Source organism: Panthera pardus, unplaced genomic scaffold, assembly GCF_024362965.1.
Source record: "Panthera pardus isolate Hobbes unplaced genomic scaffold, ASM2436296v1 HiC_scaffold_15, whole genome shotgun sequence".
Lineage (NCBI taxonomy): Eukaryota > Metazoa > Chordata > Mammalia > Carnivora > Felidae > Panthera > Panthera pardus.
In genome coordinates this window covers 14439792-14462276 of record NW_026526710.1, presented here as the reverse complement: position 1 = coordinate 14462276, position 22485 = coordinate 14439792, and the positions used below count along the sequence as shown (strand labels likewise).

At 49.7% G+C, this 22485-nt stretch overlaps 2 protein-coding genes across 4 annotated transcripts in view; one reads left to right on the top strand and one right to left on the bottom strand.

Annotated features, from left to right (window-relative positions):
• Positions 1 to 4982, top strand: part of GNAZ (G protein subunit alpha z) — a 53700-nt gene extending 48718 nt beyond the window's left edge. The window contains exon 3 of the mRNA XM_019467085.2: positions 3071 to 4982. Coding sequence (XP_019322630.1) covers positions 3071 to 3415 — 345 coding nt within the window. The 3' untranslated portion in view covers positions 3416 to 4982. The remainder of the gene's footprint in view (positions 1 to 3070) is intronic.
• Positions 1 to 19279, bottom strand: part of RSPH14 (radial spoke head 14 homolog) — a 100052-nt gene extending 80773 nt beyond the window's left edge. For 2 of the 3 annotated variants that reach the window (XM_053902147.1, XM_019467087.2), the window contains exons 1-4: positions 19169 to 19279; positions 16982 to 17239; positions 15810 to 15912; positions 12742 to 12860 (exon numbers count right to left, since the gene is read on the bottom strand). In XM_053902147.1, coding sequence (XP_053758122.1) covers positions 12742 to 12860; positions 15810 to 15912; positions 16982 to 17180 — 421 coding nt within the window. In that variant the 5' untranslated portion in view covers positions 17181 to 17239; positions 19169 to 19279. Of the gene's footprint in view, positions 1 to 12741; positions 12861 to 15809; positions 15913 to 16981; positions 17240 to 19120 lie in introns of all 3 variants that reach the window. The other variant, XM_019467086.2, reaches the window with a different exon arrangement.
• Between the last annotated feature and the right edge of the window lie 3206 nt (positions 19280 to 22485).

The following is a 22485-nucleotide window of genomic DNA, read 5'->3' as shown; positions in this document are numbered from 1 at the left end:
TGCAAGCTTCACACAGTTTCCAGAGTTACAGCCCAAAATAGCACGTTCCTTTTTCAATGATTTATGCTTTGAGGTGTCAGGACACTGCTCTGCCCACCTGGGAGCGCTTGGAATGAAGGAGTGAGCACACGACAGTGACAGTAGCACTGAGGGCACCGAGTCAAAAGGCCAGGGGACTCCAGCTCCACTCTGCCCACCGTCACCAGCTCTCCTCAGCCAAGGGGCCTCATTTGCAGCTACAGGGGGCGCTGGCCAAGTGGCACCCCTTGTGGGCCATTAGCACCCAGAGAGCAGTAGGGGATAACAGGTGGAGTGCAGCATCTAGCCTGGTGCTTCACAAGCTCTGAAGGTCATGTGCGTTTCTACAAGCCAGTACCCAGTCAGTGCCTTCTGCAGGCTGTGCTGAATCCTGCCTGGCAGGGCCCATGCAGGCAGGGCATCTACACAGATAGAGGTTTTGTGGTTATTCTTTGATGCCTATCACCTCGCAGGTGTGTAAATGATGGCCAGCGTGATTACCCATGGTTTATCCCAAGGAAGAGAGACAAGCAGGAAACCTGAGCCCCCAAAAAACACAAAAGCAAGAAGGAGACTCCTGTGGTCCTAGGCAGTAGTGATCCTATGAGTGTTTGTGAGGCACTGCCAAGGGCATGGCTGCCCTGTGAGGAAAGTGCCTGAGTTCCCAGATTTTCAAGTACAGAGGAACATGAGGCTCAGGGAGATGTCTAAGGACCAAAAAGTCTGCCAAGAGCTGTCTGTGGGGCAGAGGTTCACATGGGACAGGAAGGACTGGTCAGTTGGGGCTGAAGTCAGGAACCTGGGGTGGATATTGAACAGGAAGAGCAGCTGAGATGGCCATGGGGTGGGAGGGGCCCTGTGGCCCGTTGACCCCTTCAGTGCCACGCAGGGCCTGCCCTCAAACGACCGACCAGCAGAGGCCTCGGCATGAGCACCGGCCAGCACATACGCGCTGTTTCAGCATGCTGAGAACACCCTCCTGCCCCTCCACTTCCCAGACTCTACAGCCTGCCCAGAGCTGCTGGGCTTGAACCAGGTATAAGAGCTACCTTGGCTCTCACCCCAGGTGACCCAGCAGATACCCATTCTAGGAGCCTGGCTGTGTCCTGGCTTCTCTGCCTGGCCCCCACTCCATGAACACCAGCTCCATACCCTGGGAACTGGCCTGCTGGGTCCTACCTGCTGGTGGCCAGCCCGTCCCCCTCTGAGTCCTGGGCACCTGTCATGGCTCCATCACCTGACATGAGAGCTGGGGCCTGTCACTGGCCCTTAGGGCATGCTCAGCAAGTGTTTGCTCATTGAATTCATGCATACGTGCTAATGACTGTTTCTGTTATTTATCTGATGTGAAGTTTGGGGTCAGAAGCACAGCCCCTGATTATGACATCATTCCTGTGAGAATTGATAGCTCTGTTAGGCTTTACAGTGTGGCTTCCAGAAATCCATTAGAGCTAATTAGTCTCCAGCAGAATGTGACATTCCTAGACCACCACTTATCTCACTTTTGGGAACATCATGTGACTCCTCCAGGCACTGCTGGGGATGGGAATCCTGCATCTTGTTTCTCTCTGGAGAAGGGTCCCCCCCGCCCCTGCTTCCCCAAGACCTGAAACCACCCACTTTCCAGGGTTTCTGGTATTTCTTAGCTCATTCTAAAGAAGGCACAAGATTGGTTTTGGAAAACCTCTTCTCCAAGGTGGAATACGGGATCTGAAGACCGCTTCTCTGAGGTTGGAGAGTAATGACAAGTACCTCTGGGCATCCTCTCCCCACTCAACCTGGTTCCTTCCTAGCACTGATGCTATTAGACCGTGTATCTCAGACAATTCAGGATCTCTGGGAGAGCAGGGTTTCACTGTGGCATCCTCCTGGACAGCCCCACCTGGGGTGATCTCACTTGGGTCCAACAGTGCTGCCCATCCACCCTCCAAGTGAGCCTGAACTCCTGGTTGTGGAACATGGAGCACATTTCCTGCCTCTCCAAGCCTCAGTTTCTTCATCTGTAAAATGGGAATCAGAAGGTGTAAGGACTGAACAAATTGGCATGCCATGGCCACACCATCAGCACCAGCTGCAGCTTCCTTTGTTGTTACCATGTCACCGGTGATATAATCTAGTCAGAAAGTCCTTAATTCCGACACCCTGGATCTAAACTAAACTAGTTCCGGGCTTTGTTCGGACATTTGGCTTGTTCGTTTTATTTTAAAACGAGGGGCAGCTTTCACCATAGTAACTCACCAGCAGTTCTTTTTAGAAGCTAGAATTGTCAGTTCTCTGTGGAAATGGTGAGTGGTGAGTTTGGGAGTCAGACAAATACATTATGTTCCCTAAAAACTCAGTTACTACAACCCATTTAAGGTCCTCAGAAAGAAGGGGGTAAATAAGGGCCATTGCCATACTCTGGTCACTGAGCCTGGTAGGCCTCTGTCCTCACATGAGCGCAATGACCTGGGCGGGGCAGAGGGGCCTGAGCCTTCCCCAGCTCTCTAGACTGGAGCCTTCGGTTTTGGAAGCACAGGCTGTTAGTTCACAGATCTGGCTGAGGACTGATGGCACCACGTGGCAGGGTCGAGGCTTAGAGGACTGGCCCAAGCCCTAGCGGGCTGGAGCTGCTGGCTGGGCAGGAAGCTGGCCACGCTCACATTGAGGGAGATGCGATGGCAGCATGGGGGACTTGAGCCAGCGTGGGGTGGCAGGGGATGGGGCCCTTAGCTATGAGCTTGGAGTTGCCCAGGTCCCTGCCGCTAAGGGAGGCCATGAAGCAGCCCCGAGCCACAGAGGAGGCACCGATGAAGCAGAAGCGCCCATTACTAACAAGTATCAGGGCGCGGAGGGCGGTGCCAGCCACTGTAGGGGCTCCAGAGCCTGTGGGAGGCAGGTGAAGACAGACTTGGCCTCGCAGAAGAAGACTTCCCAATAAAAGGGTGAATTTTGCAGGGCCAGTGCTGGGCTGGGAGACCTTCCCAAGGGGCCTTTCTCTCTGAAGGGCTGTGGGTCTAGGGCCTTTCCTTGCTGCATCCCCTGATTAACACCAGCATTTTCCTGCCTGCAGAGTCGAATGGCAGAGAGCCTGCGCCTTTTTGATTCCATCTGTAACAACAACTGGTTCATCAACACCTCACTCATCCTCTTCCTGAACAAGAAGGACCTGCTGGCGGAGAAGATCCGGCGCATCCCGCTCACCATCTGCTTCCCTGAGTACAAGGGCCAGAACACCTACGAGGAGGCCGCTGTCTACATCCAGCGGCAGTTCGAGGACCTGAACCGCAACAAGGAGACCAAGGAGATCTACTCCCACTTCACCTGCGCCACCGACACCAGTAACATCCAGTTTGTTTTCGACGCGGTGACAGACGTCATCATACAGAACAATCTCAAGTACATAGGCCTTTGCTGAGGAGCTGGGCAGGCCAGTTTGCCTGTGGCGAAACCCCTGGGGTGTCACACCCCCACTCGTGCTAGGGAGACCCAGCCTAGGGGCAGAAAATGGGGGACCTGAAAAATGTCCCCCCCCCGGCCCTCCACCTCCTTGGCCCCCACATTTCCGCAAACATAAATATATACGGATAGATTGCTAGGTAGGTAGACACACACGCACACACACACACACACACACATATGCACACACACAGTCTGGAGATGGCAAAGTTCCCCAAAGCGTTGAGGCCTCTTGAAGACTTAAGCAGTTGTCACCATGTTCACTATGAGCCCTTTATGCCCCCTTCACTTTGCCTTCCCGAGCCGGCCCCGCTCTGCATGGGGGTCCTCGTGGGACTATGAGGAGAGGCGGCTGGGTCATCTGGAGGAAGCCAGCTCTGCCCAAGCTTGGGACTGGGGACCTTGCTGCTGACCAGGAGGGAGGACCAGAGCAGGGTCCATGCGCCTTCCCTGCTGGCCACGCCTACTGCTGGCCTACTCTGTACCACGTTCGTTCTGGAACCAGGGTGCAAGGCCAGATAACAGCACTAACCAGACCTCTAGCCACTCACAGCTCTTTTTAAACAGCTTCAAAATATGCAGCAAAAATCCACACAATAACATGAGTGGCACGATTTGTTTCAAACTAGGCCAGCTGGGTTCCAGCTTTTCTTCTACTAGTCTGATGTTTTATAAATCAAAACCTGGTTTTTCTTCTCTGACATCCTTTTTTTTGGCCAAATCTCGTGGTGTTTCGCAGAAATATGGAAAATTTCAAATGCAGTTGAGTATTCTTTTTTAAAATGCAGATTTTCAAAACATATTTTTTTTTCAGGTGGTCCTTTTTGTGTCTGGCTTGCTGAGTGTAAAAGTTGTTATCTGGATGAGTCTGTCCCTCTGCTCCCGAGCGACACTGGGGCGGACGGCCGCCCTGTGGCAGCCTCGGGGGGCCGCGTTGTACATAAGCCTGTGCAGCGTCCTCTTGTTACTGGTGCGATTTCTGCTTCGTTTTTATTTCAGAAAATAAATGTGATGTATTTAAAGAAGGTTCCTCACCTAGGAGCGAATGAACAATAGCTAAATGTCTTTGGTATTTAAAGAGTAAATTATCCATTGGCTTTGCAAGTGGAGGAAGGGGAAGCAAGAGATGGGGCCCTGGCCCCTGCACACCTTACACCTGAGATGGGCTGAGAGCAGCTACAAGTCCTGTGAAGGCTCAGCGAGCGTTGTAGCCTGAGGGAGGCCCTGCTGGGACTTCGCACTCTGGCCCTTCATGTCCCAGGGCCTGTGGCACCCACCATCATGGAAGGACCTTGGCCGAGGGCCGCATGTAAATATGAACCCCCGCTGTTGAGAGGGAAGGCACCGCCAAAGCCCTTGCCAAATCTCCTTTTCTCTTAGCCTCTGTTCGGTACCTATATGTCCAAGGTCAGTGTGTGGAATCACAGCCAAGGACTTTAAGAGATGTACAGAGGGAAAGAGGAGCTGGTGATTGTATGAAAGTTAAAGATTGTCTACTTTAAGAAAATAAAATACCCTGAATGAGCTGAGCCTTGTCCTGATGTGCTGTATGTGTGCGGCTGACATCTGGGAGGGTGCCCAGAGACACCTTCCGTGCCCAGGGTGCTTTTTCTCTCCCCTAACCCACACATTTAGGCAGAATCATTTGGAAATCAAGACAGGGGGAGGCCTGCCAGGCCCCTGTGTCTGGAGGAGCTGAGGTTCAGGGGTGATGATGGCTCCAAGACCCCTGCCCAGCAATGGCCCAGGCTGCACCAACACCCAGACCCGTCATACCCTAAAGACACCTCTGCCAGAGTCAGACTCATCCCCACAGAGTGGAAGAGGTAGAGAGCCTGGAGGGTGCTGACAATGCCCAAGAGTATAGGGTGGGTCCTACAAGGTGTGGGGAGGAGGGGTCCCCCCACTATCCCACCGTTTGCCGACCCTGGCTTGTGTGGTTAGAGGCATCTCCATGCGGTGGAAAGCACTAGTTAGTAGTCAAGCAACTTTGTTCAGTCTGCACTAGGCTCCTTACAGATTATTTTAACATCTCTATGGTAGCAGGTTGTTAGCTGTGCCCCATTTTACAGATGAGAAAAGGTGTCCAAGGTCAAGGTCAGGGATTGGCGGAACAGAGAGGCAAGGGCTTCCCAAGCCTGGGGTTCTTGTCTGGCTCTGCCCCTGATCATTCTGCACCAGACAGACAGCATCCCATGGGGAGCCCAGAGCCACTCTGCACCTCCTCCTCAAATGCAGGACCCACACAAAGCCCTAAGTGAGGACCAGCAAGTGGAGATGCACACGCACGCACACACGCAGACACACAGCGTGCAGACACATACAGATTGGGCTTTCTCCCTCCCCCACCACGAGCCTCGTGGGGATTCCCTTCACGCCTTCCCACATCACCAAACAGCAAAAACCCAAGGGGACTTTTGTATAAGAAGAAATAGCGTGTGACTTAAAATCTTTGAGACTTATTTTACGCTTTTAATGCCAACTGTGAAAAGAGCAGTAATTTCACCATGAGCATCCTTCACCTAAAAATACACAGATAGAAGGAAAATAGAAGGATTCTGCCTTCTCTCCTGATGTGCTCAGGGATGGGAGGTGCCTTCCCTGGGACAGTCCTCCCAGTTCCCAGAGCCTGGTCCCCAGAGCCCAGTGGGCAGACTCTTCAATGTCCCGCCCTCTGCTGCAATCTATCTGCATTGATTTTTTTTTTTTTTAAACTTACATGAACTACCCCTCCCTGCCTCCTTTCATCAACTCTGGTAAGTATGTGTTCTATATTCTTCTCTTCCACATTTTGGAGACCATGCATTCAGTGAGGTTTTTTTTTCATTTCATGGGCTGACTGTTTTTATTGAAGTATAATTGACATACAATCCTCTTAGTTTCAAGTATACATCATAGGGATTGAGAGGTTTTTTTTAATGTTTATTTTTGAGAGTGGGGGCAGGGGAAGTGCAGAGAGAGAGAGGGAAAGAGGATCTGAAGCGGGCTCTGCGCGGACAGCAGAGAGCCCGATGTAGGGCTCAAACTCACAATCCACGAGATCATGACCAGAGCCGAAGTCGGATGCTCAATCAACTGAGCCACTCAGGTGCCCCAATAATTCAGTATTTTTATATATGTTATGAAATGATCCCCACGATAAGTCTAGTCACCCTCTGTCTGTGCTGGTTCTTCCTCTCGTGGGCATGCTATGTCTGCCTCTTGTTCTGCTAATCATGCTCATGTGCCTTTCCCCACCCTTGAAGTCCAAGAACTGTCTATCCCTCGGGGCTCAGCCTTCTGGGTGTTGCATGTCCCCTCCTTCCCACACTCTACTGCATAAAGTGCTCACTCCAGGGCAAGGTGGGAAGGGTACCTGGCACATTCTGACCCACCTCCTTTCTCTACTGTGCCCAAACAGTTCCCAGTATGGAGAAGGCACATGCTAAGCCAAAGAAAGGCCCAGGAAAGGTCCACCAATGGTGGCATTGGCCAGAGAGAAATGAGCTCTAGGACCAGCAGCAGAGGGACCAGTGAGAGGAGGCCAGGGTTGACAGGAAGACAAAAGACGCTCTCTTACAGGGCACACTGCCCTGTGGGCTCATGGGGGTATTGCCATCCTCCCCTGTAGTTCTCTCGGTCATCCAAGATAGTGTGATGGGTCAGTGACAATAACCCCAGCTCCCCTCAGTGACTGCACACCACATGGCCCTGCGCTGAGCCCCGTACCCACTCGTCTGATCCCAGCCTCCTCCACTCTCAGGACACTGAGATTACTGATTCGATTTTATAGAGGAGAAAGCAGAGACCAGGAGGGGGAATGACTTCCTGGCATCACACTGTGTAGCAAGTGACCCAACCAGGCCTGGGACCCCAGGGGCAGTGCTCCATCTGTCCACCTTCCCTGGAGCCCATGCAAGGCCCTGGCCATCTAGGACAAATAGGCATGGGCTATAGGTCTGCCGACTCAGGGGCAGGTGCTAGGGAGGGGTGCAGTACACCATGAGGACAAGGGGGCCCCACCAAGGCTGGATGGCACCCTGGGGGCTCACCTCACTAAGAGATGAGCTGGGCGAGGGGCTTCAGTGCTGAGGTAGGTCCAAGGCCAGGGGCCAGCTGGTACTGCCCAGTGCATGCACCGGAAAGTCTTGACCCTCTTTGTGTAACAAGCTGTCCCAAACCACCTGGGTATATTACAAAGACCTCATAGAGAAGGCTGAGAAAGATGGCCCACCCCCAGAGAGACCACAAGGATAGCTGCTGGGACAGTGGCCAGCCTTGACTAGGCCAGACAGGGAAAGACTCTTCCGGCTGGAGCAGGCAAGTGTGTGCAGAGGGTGAGGACAGGAGGCATCATGCAGGTGCACCAGGCTGGGAACCAGGTGGGCAGTGTCCCCACTGGTGGGCATCGTCATTTGCTAAGTCTGGGAAGGGGGCAACTGCCCACCAAGGACTATCAGGCTGAGGATGTGCCTGGGGCCGGGTGCATCCCATCCTAAAGGCAGGTGAGAAAGGAAAGACCCACCCCCCTGAGGCAGCCAGCCCCATCCCTGTACTCTGTGGTGTCAGGGCTAGGAGGAGCAGGAGGCTACTCTGGGCCACCTCCCGAGGCAGCCTTCAAGGAGAGAAAGGGGTGCAGCAGCTTGCCTGGCTAAGGCTGCCTGGCTGAGGCACACTGTGGAAGGGTGAGAACATCCTGTTTTGCTTCTCCAGCACCCCCTATCCCTAGGCTTCTGCTATTCCCACTGCTTCAGCTCTGATGTTCCCCTGCACCTCAAAACTGCCAAGATCAGAACAGCATCCAACATCATGCCTGGCATGCCCTGTCCCTCCCCAGGCCCACCCTGCTCCTTTCTGAAGCTGAAGAGCCAGTGTCCATAGGAGAGGACTCACATCCCTAGCTCCCTCCCCAGCTGGTGCTCTCCTCTGGGTAGGGAGGGACACCTGTTTTAACCCTCACGGCTTCACCCAAGCCAGGCTGCACACAGTGTGTAGGGGACACAGCAGTCCCCACACCGTGGTCCTGCCACAGCTGGGCCAGCAGCTCAGAGTTCAGTCTCACAGGTGCACCCAGTCACCCTGGTTCCAGGCCACTGTCATAGGGCCCAAGGGGCCTGGGTCATGGCCAGTGGGGCTGGTAGGGAGACACTTCCAGGTCCCCGGTACTATTCAGCTACATCCCAAAGTCCAGTTACAGAAGAATCCTCAATTTCGGCATTAGAGTTCTCTCCTACAGCACGCCTGGCCACAAAACGAGACCTGTTTCTGTGTGCGGTTAGCAGAAACAAGGGAACAGAGATTCCCCCAGAATCCCTAGCGGTCACTTAGGGCCCGGCTGACAGGGAACGTGGCCTGGAGGCTTCTGCGTGGTATTTGCCTCTCCAATCCTGGTTTCTCCCGTGCCTGACTTGCACCACCCTGGGGCCTGACAGCCAGGCTCTGTCAGGCAGTCATCGATCCTGTGGTACCCCCTGCTGGTTACTCTGGGAAACCACACACTAGGCCAGATCTGGCCAGACATCAAGGACTCAGGGAAGACCTACTTCCCCCCCCACAGATACCCAACACTACAGACGAAGCAAGTGAGACACAGTGGCTGGAACAGAGCAAGGGCCCAACACACAACTATGTAATTAATGAAAGAAGGGAGGAAGTGCATTGCGGCAAATAACTAACAAATGATCCTTTAAAATACGGCATAAAACCTAAATGCCAACATTTGTTGAGTGCCAGGCACTCTGCCAGGTGCAGAGGGTGCCTTCTGGTGTGGCAGTGGATAGAAAACCCATACCAATGACCACCAGTAGGAGAGCTGAGTTCCGACTATCCCAGCAGACCACAGAGGCACACATATTCCCGTGCTCGGTAATGAAGCTGAGGCTCTGACAGGCTATGTTACTGCCCAAGGCCACACCCTGGTTAAGAGTGGGACCACTGAAGTGGATCCACTCACCCCACCCAGTGGCCCAGTGAGGACACCACCTAGGACACAGCCATACTGTCTAACCCAGAAGCCATCGTGCTGAGTTCCCCCAGGCAGACCTCTTGCGGTGTCTGGCACACTGTGTGTCTCCCTTTCTCCCTCCAGCTACCCCCACCCACCACTACTGCACATTCCTCACCAGAGTGTCCCAGGCCTCCCTTCCAGACACACCAGAGACAAGGAGTAGCAGCCAAGAGATCCTGTGACAGAAGGCCAAGGCTCACCGCTGGGGCCCCCAGTCAGACTTGTCAGAACCACAGCCCCCCTACTCCTCGTGGTGGGCCCAGTGATTGTGGATTCCAGAACAACTTTGCAGAAAGGAGATGGGGCGGGGCCCTTCCCACCAGAACACAGATCACCATAGAGCTTTTGTAATCAAGACAGTGTAGGACTGGCAAGGGCTATACAAGAAGACCTAGAAACAAACAAAAATCCAATTCAGGTACCTTCACCAGCTAAATGTAAAAAGCAAAACCCTTACACTTTTAGAACAAAATAGGACAGACTATCTTCATGAGCTCTTAAGCATCAAACACAAACATGCACACACACATGCACACACACAAAAAACTTCTGGGCCAATGAATAAGCAAATAAACAGTGAAAAGCCATGCAAACAACCCAGGAAATGGTATTTGCAGTGTATGTAACCAACAAAGGGTTGGAATCCAGGATATATGAAACACTCCCTCAAATCAATAAGAAATGGAAAAACAACTCAACAGAATGTGCTCAGGCTCCGGGGAGGCACTGGGCAGGAGAGGAAACACAAGTGGCGCCAGGCAGAGGAAAGATGCCGCCTCTCCCAGTCACAGGGGATGGCAAAGCCACACAACAGTGAAACAGCACAGCACACCATCAGGTTGCTGGTGAGGATGTGCACCAGGCTCTCTTCCGGCTGGAGGAGGGTGGGCTGGGAAGCAATTGCAGCATCTGGCCAAGCTGAAGGCCATGCATTCTCCCACCCCCACAAGGATGCTCTCCTCCAGCAGAGGCCTTGGAGGGACTCCAGGAAAATCTGAGCGGGAATGCTCAGGATCAGAGACAACCAGCACGCCGCATCAGCCGAGCAGGAGTAAGCGTCTGTTCAAACACCAGAAGGGCACGCCACAGATAAAATAGGAAAACGGAGCCCATGACAGAACATGGATAAATCTCAAAATTATAACATTAGGTTCTCTAAGTAGCAAGGGTATACATTCAGTAAGATCCATTTACATAGTTTTAAAACATGCAAGGCAAGATCACCAAATAACTACATTCATGGTAAATTATAAAGCCATGCGTTAGGGATATACTCGGAAATTATTGGTGGCTCCAGGGAGGGCAGGAGAAAGGGTGCTTTGGTGGGGAGGTGAGGAGCTTCACAGGGTGCTTTGACTGTCATTACTTTTTTAAAAAACAAAAATACCAAGCAAATATGAAATACGGCAGAAGGTTAAGACTTAGCAAAGCCATGATGGTACTCAATGTTTCTTATTATTGTCTCTGTATTTCTCTGAATGCTTAAACAGGTCACAATCATTTAAGAGGGCTGGCTGGGAGCTTCACACCTCAAGGAGAGTTGCTCCATGGTGAGCACAGGGCATTTACTTAGTTCCGCTCTGAGCATTGGAGCTTCATAAACATCCCAGTATTCCAGTGGCCCTCAACCATGGCCTCGAGGGAGAATCAGCCAAGGTGCATTTGAGAAGATATGTGTGCCCATTCCTAGAAACAGATTCTGTTGGCTTGGGATATGGCCAGGGATAAGCAGGTCTTTAAAAAAAAAAAACAAAAAAACTACCAGAAGCTTCTGTCATCTGGTCTCACATGCCCAGCCCAGCTGGAAGAAGGCGTGCCTCCCGGATGAGCAGCAATCCCAGGCCCCCAAGGGCTTGCTCTGTTTTGTCCACCTCTCCGCACCTGATCCCATAGTCATCTCTCTCTGGGACCCTCAACTCAGAGAGTGCTCACATGTGGACTTGATGTTTATGGCGTGTTTCGTGCAGGGTGATACACTACATGCTTGGCAAGCATCTTCTCACTTGCCTTCACTTCAGGTCTCCGAGGCAGGTAGTATCAGCCTCACTTTAGAGATGAGGAAATAATCCATCCAGGGGCATGCAAGGAACGAGGGGGAGGGCAGAGGGAACCTAGGGCTGTCTCACTCCTGGGCTGCAATGCCTTTTTGCCCAACTTTAATTTTAAAGCACCCCCTTGAAGACCTTGATATCATGCCTTTTGGAATAAGCCCCCCATTCAAAAATGTTCATTGCACCATGTGACAAGGCAATGTCATTCTGACACAAGATCTCAACTCTCGAGCTGCAGCAGGTGGGTGGCCATCACCCTGGACTCTGCATCTAATTAGCAGAAACAGTCAGGTGAAGGGGACCTTGAGCCTGAGGGTAGAGGGGCCTTTGGGGCAGGCCTTCTTTAATCCTTAAACATGCTATGGCACTTCACAAAGGAAGACATTTACAGGGCTATAATCATCAGGGAAACACAAATTAAAACCAAAATGAGATACTACCACACACCCACCCACCAAAATAGCTAAAATAAAGAGCCAGGAAAGATCAAGTGTGGGTGAGGATAGAGAGCATGTGGAACTCTAAGACACTGCTAGTGGGAGTGTAAATTGGTGTAACTATTTTAGAAAACCATTGGTGGTACCTTCTAAAGCTGAACATAAACTTATCCTATCCCCAGCAATTCCACTCTTAGGTATGTCTCAAAAGAAATGCCTCTACGCATCCATCAAAAGACAAGAGGATGTTTACAGACACTCTATTCTTGGTATCCATACACTTGACATGATTCAAATGTCCGTCAGCAACAGAGTGGATAAATAAACTGGAATCGTATACTCATATAACATGAATACCATACTCCAGTGCAAATCAGCAAAAACCATACGTGGATCTCAGAGATAAAACGTTGAGCAAAAAGAAAGCTAGAAACAAAATATTTCAGCCTATATGTTTCCACTGATGTAAAGTTCAAGAAAAGGCATAAACTAATCTGTGGTCTTATGAATAGAAGATACTGTTCACCTTTGGATGAGGGGTAGAAACTGGTATGGGGCATGTGGGAAGTTTTCAGAGTGGTGGCGATATGTACAAATTTCTTAATCTGGGTAGTGATTCCATGGCATGTCCACTTGGTACAATGTAATAAAACCTTCATGTATGATTTGTGCCTTTTTGATATGTATGATGTATCTTAATAAAATTGTACCTTTTTTAAAAAACGTGCTTTAGACCATGATCTGCAGCAGGGCACATGAGTGACCTAGAGTGGAGACCAAGGGGCCATCTGAGTGCCCACTGAGAGCCTACCTGAAGGTAGCTGAGCCACATGCTTGAACGCCAGGTGCAGGTTCTTCCGGCAGGCTGACTGAGGGTCGTTCAGCAGGTAGGACAAGGCAAGGATGACATCGTGCTCTAAAAAGCCCTCTCTGGGGAAGAGAAGTCAGATTTAGACATAATTAAGACCATGCCCAGAGAGGATCCAGTAAAAACCAGGGGGAAGTTGCCCACCCGCAACCCCACTGACTGAGCCTGTGCTGGTTGGTGCAGACCACATCCCTCTGGCTTCCTGAAAGAAGAAAAAGGCCAGAGGTGGACCATATATTACAGAATCCCTAGAGGCCAGGAGTGTGGCTTGGGTGGCAGTGGAAAGAACCACGCACTGGAATCATGCAGCTCTGCCCCTTCCTTAGCTAGGACTCCAACTGCTCTTTGTGCGCCTGGATCCTTCCTTTCACTCTTGTGAGCCTGTAAAATGAGGATGATGAGGCAGCAGAGCCTCACAACTGACCCACCCTGAATCGGGGCTGCACCCACCAGGGCACACACCCCCTGAAGCTCCAGGCTCTGCAAGCCCCGCCCCTCAAAGCCTCTTCCTTTTCTCCCAGCTGAATTGTGAGCTTGCCAACAGCCAGATGCTGGCCTCCAAACCTATGTGTGCCTGTTATGTTTGTTGTTATAATTATGTAAGTTAATTAGCTATTAGGTAAGCCAATTAGATGTGAGAAGAGTTTTGTGGGTTTTTTTTTTTTTAATTCCTTATGAAAACAAAGTTGATTGCTTCAGGAAGACTCAAAAGTGAGTCTCAAAAAAAAAAAAAGTGAGATGATCATAAAAGATTCTAGAAGGTTTTTACATGCAGATTACTCCATTAATGTCTGAGTTCTCCACTCTATCTTAAAGAAACCAAAGCTGCAAATTAGATGATGTTACAGGTGTGGTTTAAGCAAAAGAGATGACGGGAAACACCAACCAGTGGGCCCACACCCAAGAAGAGGCCTGGGTGACACACAGGGATTGGTGAATGCCTAATTATTTGTGTTTGGAGTTAAAATGAACAGTTTAGGGGTGCCTGGGTGGCTCAGTCAGTTAAGTGTGTGACTCCTGATTTTGGCTCAGGTCATGATGTCACAGTTCGTGGGCTTGAGCCCCACATCGAGAATCTCTCCTTGGGACTCTCTCTCTCTCTCTCTGCCCCTCCCCCACTTGTTCTCTCTCAAAATAAATAAATAAACATTAAAAAAAATTTTTTAATGAACAGTTTAAAGGGAATGTACAATTTCTTCAATTCCTGGCTTTGTAACCATTTCTTCTCATTAACCAGAAGCATATGGTGAGGGCTTCTGAGGTCACTTCTCTCAGGCCTGGGATCAGAAATAAGTGAGAACTCACTGTGAGGCCTGTGCCCAGTGCCTGGCACGCAGGAAGTGCCCAACCAATTGTGCTCCTGCTGTGATGGCCAGGACTTAACCATGTGGCGAGTTCTGAGTTGTTCTGGGACAAGAAAATCATAGCGGGATACCCAGGTTGCAGGGACCTTTTCTGACCACCCATCATGAGGTGTCCTGCCCTCCTCAGTCAGTGCCTGGTCACCCCTCCACATCACTCCTGCTCTGCAAGTCTGCTGTGTCTGCCCTGAGGGCAGCTGCCCCATTCACCAGCAAGCAAGGAAGAGGCAGGCAGGGGGAGCTAGTCCTCCCGTGAGGCTCTCCCATTCGTGGGCTGTCACATGAACTCCTCAGGGTGACAAGATGTCGAGCCTTGGGCTGCCACCCTTATCTCCTCTTCCTGTTGCTATTTGTGTGGGTGCAAGAGGCACAAGGGTTTCAACATGAGCAGGTACTTAGAGCTTGACGGGCTCCACAAGCTACTGGCTGTAAGTTATAAGATCACCACCGAACTCAGGCAAACTTCTCAAGCTGGCCTAGGTTATATTTGGCCCTTTGCATTCTCTGTCCATTGTGGTGTGGTGGAGCGAGCCAGTGTGTTAGAATCCTGTGCCCTGGTCACTCAGTTCTCCTCCCCATGCCTGGAGGTGGCAGTGTGAGGGATAGTGGATGCTGAAGGAGTATGTGGGCCAGACCATAGCAGGTCCTTGATCAGTGACAGTTTCTTCGCTGTGTGTCCCCTTTCCCCACCCCTGCTAATGTGGCCATATCCAGGAATCCCACACAACCTCCCCAACCTCCCACTGCCACTAAACAAACCTACAGGCACCCTCGCTATGCTCACAGTTTCCTTGTACTTGCCCAGGTTCCAAGTACCTGTCCTCACAGCATCTGTCAGCCCTTTTTGGGGGTTACTACCCAATGTCCATGGCAGTCCAGAAAGAGAACAAAGGAGCAGAAGAATGAGAGGTGCTTCACCCCCTTGCCTCTAAGTGTTAACTGCCCCAATGAGCAGTTGCAGATGAGGACACTGAGGCACAGAGAGCTTGGGAAGAGGCAGGACTGAGCAACCTTGAATTTTGTAAGATGCCCTGACACCGCTGAAAAGATCTCAAGCTTCTGTAAAGGACCATCTGTTGTTTACGTCAAACAAGCCGGGAGACACTGAGCACCCTGCCCTTCTATTCCTTCTTTTTGGACATGTGCACACTGGGCATCAGTGCCTGGGCAGGGCTTGAGGGCTGCTTGTGATTCTCAAGTCTGTTTTCTTTCTTTCTTTCTTTCTTTCTTTCTTTCTTTCTTTCTTTCTTTCTTTCTTTCTTTCTTTCTGAGAGAGCACACGAGCGAGCAGGGGAGCAGCAGAGGGAGAGAGAATCTTAAGCAGGCTTCACACCCAGCACAGAGAGCCTGATGTGGGGCTCAATCTCACAACCACAAGATCATGACCTGAGCCGAAATTAAGAGTCAGATGCTTAACTGACTGAGCCACCCAGGGGCCCCTTGGTTCTGTTTTCAATACCAGGTAAACCTAGTTATCCCAGGTCAAGAGGGTGAACTGAACTGATATGGGAAAGCACCCCCTCCCTCCCCCGGATACACACAAACTGATAAACCAAAATTCAGAGTGCTCAAGGTCATCCAAGGGCATGCCACCCAGGGGAGTGATGTGGCTCCAAAGCATGACATTCGTTTCCAGAGACAGCTGCCCACCTGCCCACATTATGGGTCGCCATGATGTAGAGCACCTCAGTGGTCTTTATCCGCACCATGTCATTGTTATCCTTCAGCAAAGCTTTCAGGCTCTCCAGGCAGCCTGCAAGGCACAAAAACCTTTGAACATTTACCATTCTCAGAAATCAATGAACCTAGCAGTCAACAGGTGAGCCAACGTTGGGCAGCAAGAGACTACCAGAGGCTCTGCTGCTTTCAGGCCTCAGGGAATAATGTCAGTTACAAAATATTTCAGAGTCACCAAAGGGGTCTCTGTGTGCTACAAAGGCTCACATGGCGGCAGGGGGGGGGGGGGGTCGTTTTATCTAAAGCCCTGCAGGCTTCCCACCAATGCCTCCTCTCACAGTCTACTGCAGGATTAAGAAAATGGCCTTTGCCTTTAGAGAGACTGAGGGGTCAAATTCTCATTCCAGGCCCAAAGTAGTCCTACCTGTGAATAGGTTACACCTAGAGATGCCAGGTTGAACAAATAAAAATCCTGCTTTATTTATTTATCTGGCAACCCTAGCCTCATTCCCCTCCTCTGAGTCTCTGATTTTTATCTGTCAGTTTTCTAATCTTCCCTCCCAAAGCAGGTGCTATTAGGATTAAGACAACACAGGCTCTGCACTGGGGTGATGCCGGCCCAGGGTCAGGCTTATTAAATAGCAACCCTTATTACTGAAGCTCCACCCAGTGTCCTGGGCCCTGGTTCTAGGAACCTCAGGCAAAGCTGGAATTAACTAGCCCTTCCACTAAGGCTGGAGGGAGAAGAAGCAGTTCATCCATCATGTGCCTGATCTGAGAAAGGTGTGACCATGCCATGAAAGTCACCTCAAGTCTTATTTTGAGAATTAGAAGAGTGGGACACAAGGGACATAGAGCTCCCAGATATACGTGTGGTTTTCATAAGGTGTGTGCCTATCTTTTGTGACAGCTTTGTGAATTAGATACATAAACAGAACTGTTTGGTGGATTTGTGGCCACCTGGTTGAGCCATAGCAGAGGGGGCTGATTTGTGGCTCTGGGTGGGACACGAGTGGTGTCTGGGCAGGGACTGACTGACCAGCCAGGAGGGATGCGGTAAAGGGGCCAGGTCGCCGCAGCACCTCCCACCTTGAGCCACTGTCCGTCCATCCTAGTCATGGTTACCTGGGCTGTGACACTCTCACCTGTGTCAATGGCCACATAGACATGCTCAGGGTCGTGCATAAGGTCGCACAGAGCCATGAGGGCTTTCTGCCTCGTCAGCAGGTCCTCTGACTGCAGCTCCTCGTTCAGCTTGGGCAGGGCCCAACAGCCATAGGCAATGGCAGCCTGGGTGGGGTTGATGTCGGGGGGCAGGTACATGGAGATCCGGGCATGGGCCATCTTTCCACGCCTGCAGAGGGCAACTCTCTAGCTTCCAAAACAAAGCTCTGCAGAAACCACTGATTGAGAGAATCCAAAAAGTTGTTGTTACTACTACTGTGATTTAGAAGCTACTTCTCATTTGATTCTCAAAACTGTAAGGGCAGCCGGGGGGATATTTTTGCTTCCATTTTACAGATGAGCAAACTGAGGCTGAGAACAATGAAGGAATCTGCTCAAGGTCACAGGAAAGGTAAATAGTAGCCCACACTGCAAACTCCAGGGTTCTCCCACCCATAATGACAGAGGAAACCACCAGTACTTTATAGGCTGGGGCCTGTAAAGGCACCAAAGACACAAAACAAACCAAAAAAGCAAACATTAATATGGTCACCACGTGTAGTTATCTTCTGCCAGCAATATCTAGTATCTAACTCAACTACTCCAGAAGGAGGGGACTTGCATTATCCCAATTTTACAAAGGAAGTAGTTGAGGCTTAAGGTTGGGAGTTTGCTTCAGGTCATGGAACTGATAAGGCCAGTAGCCAATGTTCAAATCCAGGTCTACTTCATTCATCCATCAGGGACCCATATCCAGATGCTCCTGACACATCCACAAAAAAGGAATTAAGGTTAAAGTGTGATTTATTTTTATTACACACATACATACTTTGAGCGACTATAAGCAGTGTGGCTAGTACAGCTGACCCTTGAACAACACAGGTTTGAACTTCACGGGTCCACTTACACGTGGATTTTTTATAACATAGTACTTTTTTACATAATACACTTTTGCATAAATACTTTTTATGTAATGTATTTTCCCTCCCTTATGCTTTCTTTTTTTTTTTTTTTTAGTTCATTTATTTTGAAAGAGAGTGAGCACGCACCTGCGCACACAAGTTGGGGAGAGGCAGAGAGAGGGGAAGAGAGAGAGAATTCCAAGCAGGCTCCTCATTGTCAGTGTGGAGCCCAAAACGGGTCAGGAACTCACCAACCGTGAGATTATGACCGGAGCTCAGATTGGTAAAGTATCCGACTGAGCTATCCAGGTGCCCCTATGCTTTTCTTTTTTAAAAAATGTTTATTTACTTTGAGAGCGAGAGAGAGGGGGAGAGAGAGAATCCCAAGCAGGCTCCGCACTGCAGAGCCCAACATGAGGCTCAATCTCATGAACTATGAGATCATGACCTGAGCAGAAATCAAGAGTCGGACGCTTAACCGAATTAGTCACCAGGCACCCCCCCTTACGCTTTTCTTAATAACATTTCCTTTCCTCCAGCTTCCTTTATTGTAAGAATATAATATATAATAAATATAACATAACATACATGTTAATTGACTGTTTATGTTATTGCTAAGGCTTCTGGTCAACAGTGGGCATACTAGTAGTTAAGGAGGGAGTCAGAAGTTATACATGGGTTTTTGACTGTGAGAAAAGGGTAGCGTTGGCACTCCTAAGCCCTAGGTAGTTCAAAGTTTCAGCTGTAGTTAAGAACAGACTTCAGACTTAGGCCATAGGTGGCCCTTGACAAGTTATGTCTGTCTGTGTCTTTCTACAGCTGCAGAAGAGAGGTGATAATAGCACCTCCTTCCCTACTGGAGTTGTCATATGAACTGCTACTCGTGGGCCTGGCACACCAGGCTCGGGATATGTCCTCTGGGGTTATTATTATAGTGGTGGTGGTTACTGCGATTAGTCGCAGTGACAGTTAACTCCAGGAGGAATGGTCAACTCCCGTAAAAGAGATGAGCCAGACTCTGATTCTGGGCACCAAACCACAGGGAAAGAGGGGAAGGGGCCTAGATGGAAGGAACGTGGCCATTTCTGGACTCCCCCGGCAAGGAACAATGGGTGCTGGGGACAAGGGCCTGCCCTCCTCTAAGGAGCATGGGTTAGGGAGTCCAGCCAGGTGAGAGAACCTTGGGATAAGAGAACATGAGCCCAATGTGAACCCTACTGGATGGGTCTGGGGACCCCCTGTTCCCTTTGGCGGCCGCTGGCTCACCTGCCTCAGCGCGTGGTCCCGGAAGCGCACGCCGTTGCCAGGCGACCAGGTTGCCAAGCTACCCCCGTGGCGTCCTCAGTGCCCAAGGCGCAGGCGCGAACTGCACCGGGCTGGGACAAGCTGTGAAATGGGGATAAAGATACTTTACAGGGTTACTGTGAAGAACAAAGGCAGCTCAGTTTTGTTCATGGCACAAAAAGGAAGGGAAGGGAAAGGAAGCGATTGTACGCTCTGAATTGAGCATTGCATGCCTTTAATCCTCAGAGCAAACTCCAGTTCACAGACAGAAACTTCGGAGAGGTTCAGTACCTTCCTTCAAACCACACAGGCCTGATCCCGGGACCGTCTAGCCCTGGCCCATGTTCCTTATCTACTTGCCGACTACCTGGTAATGACACAGATAGGCTCCTGAAGTGGATGCAACACATTACTGGCTGGAGTAATTGTTCTTGAAAGCAAGCCAGACCCAGCCATCACCTGCATAAAACCCTCCTGTGGCACCCCACTGGTCTCAGGATAGATTCCAAACTCCTAGCCTGCCACTTAAGGCCCGGGGTCACGGGCCTCCTTCAGTCATGCTGGATTCTAATTTCCCAAATGGTCAACTCTTTTCTGCAGCCTGAGCTACTTGTAACACTGACCACCTCTTTGTCCTTCAGGACACAGCTTGGTATACACTTCCTCCATGAAGCCTATCCTCTCCCCAATTCCAAATTAGTAAATGTTCCCACAGCTTAATTATCCCATTGGCAAACTTTCTCCTCTAATTCTCTACTTATTTCTGTTTCCTCCTGCAGACTCCAACTTCCCTGAGGGTGGAGACCATGTCAATCTTGTTTACTTGTCTTTCCAGTGCCAGGAATATACTAGAAGGCTTTCAGTAAATGTAGAATAAATGAATGGTTAATGGGCTTGAATCAAGATTTATAATCTACAAAGCACCTTCACCATCTTGTGTGATCCTCACCACAAACCCTTGAAGTACAGGATCAGGTCCATTTTATAGCTGGGTAAACTGAGGCATAGGAGGAGGTAGAGCAACTCACATAAGTCCACCCCCTAAGCCTGAGTCTTCAGCACTGAAATTTAACAAAGGCACCAAGCATCAGCCTCCAGCACATTTAGCTTTGAAATGAAGATAACTAACCACGACTTAATCTGTTGTGGCCAAGGATCCCATATGGTGATGTGGAGATCTGCCCCCTACTGCTGTCCTTCCAAGGACCTAATCATAAAAGATCTCTCTAAGCAGAGCCTCTTAGCTTTTTTAGGAAGGTGGTGTAGAGAGCACTGGGCTAGGAGTTCAGAAAATCTGGGTTCCAATTATAGTTCTAACTCACTAGACAAATTCTTTTGATTTTTTGAGTCTAAGATTCCTTATCTGTGAAATCAGGAAGCTAAATCAAGTAGATTCTCAAAACTGGGTACCCTAGGCCTCTCAGAATCTGGTTACAGAGTCTCTTTTTTTAAGAGTTTTTTTGCTAATGTTCATTTATTTTTGAGAGAGAGAGAGAGACAGAGTGTGAGCAGGGGAGGGGCAGAGAGAGAGAGAGAGAAAGAGACAGAATCTGAAGTAGGCTCCAGGCTCTGAGCTGTCAGCACAGAGCCCCACATGGGGCTCGAACTCACGAACTATGAGATCATGACATGAGCCCAAGTTGGACACTCAACCGACTGAGCCACCCAGGCGCCCCTGGAGTCTTTTTTTTTTTTTTTAATTTTTTTTTTTAATGTTTATTTATTTTTGAGACAGAGAGAGACAGAGCATGAATGGGGGAGGGTCAGAGAGAGGGAGACACAGAATCTGAAACAGGCTCCAGGCTCTGAGCTGTCAGCACAGAGCCCGACGCGGGGCTCGAACTCACGGACCGCCAGATCATGACCTGAGCCAAAGTCGGCCGCTTAACCGACTGAGCCACCCAGGCGCCCCTGTTTTTTTTTTTTTTTTAATTATCCTTGTATTTTATTATTTTTCAATCTCTTTTTTGTTATGTTCTTAAAGATACACATAACATTACGCTATATATATGTTAATTTATGAAGCATAAAAATGTAACAACGATCTATGAATTCACCACCAGACATTATCAACGCCTGCATCCTCTTTCCCTATCACATACCCCATCCTCCTCTCCAAAGCTAACTACTCTCTCATTTTGTGATTACACAGTCTTACAAGTGCCTCTGGAGGCCATCTAGCCCACATGCCTCACTCTTCAAACAGAAATTAGCTTACAGGAGCTCAGTGACTCAGGTCAGCTTATAAACAGCCATTAATTACAGAAATTAATTATAAAATGAGCTCCAGAAGCCAGCCATATGATATTCAGGCATCATTAGATTCAGAACTATGCAGATTAAGGTCAATAAATGGTAGGCCACTGCAGGGGGCTGGACTCCAATTAAATGTCAATGCTACAGCAAGAGTTCTTATGCCCTGATTGCAGAGAGGAGGTGTCTGGGGGAAAGACTTGAAGGAGGGAAACACACCAAAATAATCAAGTCTGACTTTGCAGGGCCAGAGATGGGGGATCTTATTTATTCTCTGTGTCCCAAATTGTTTATTTTCATTTGAGTTATTTATTGAATAGGCAATATATGCACATAGAGGAAAATCTAGAAAGTATGAAAGTAAAATGTCTCCCTCCTTTCTCAGCCCCCAGCCAACTGGTTGTCTTCACTTGTAACAACCACTGGTAGCTTTCCACAGCTCAGCTAAACTTATACAAGTAAATATGATTCAAACAGTGTTCTCCACCTTCTTTTTTTTTTTTAATTTAATATTCATTTACTCACTTAACACTCACTAAATGTCTGCTCTGTCCAGGCACACTGTTTAGCCAATGCAATACATGGATGAAATAAATAAACACCCCTGCTCTCACTGCTGCCAGTGGAGGGAGATAGGCAATCAACATTAACAATAAATTATATAATATGTTAGAAAATGGTAAGTGCTTGGGGGAAACAGAGCAGAATTAAGGGGTTGGGAGAATGCTGCCATTGTAAATAGGCTGCTTTGGGGAGGCCTCATCTAGAGGTGTTATCTGAGCAAACATGAAGAAGCTGAAGAAGGGGAGCAATGTGAATATCCGGGGAAAGAGCATTCCAGACCTAGGGAACAGCCAGTGTGCAAATACCCCAGTGCCTGGTGCATTGCAGGAACAGCAACAAGGCCAGTGGAGCCTGTGTGGGATGGGGGGTTGGGGAGTAAACAGTAGAAGATAAGAGAGGAGGGTCTCCTGGGTGACTCAAGTTGGTTGAGCATCTGACTCTTGATTTCAGCCCAGGTCATGATCCCAGGGTCATTGGATCAA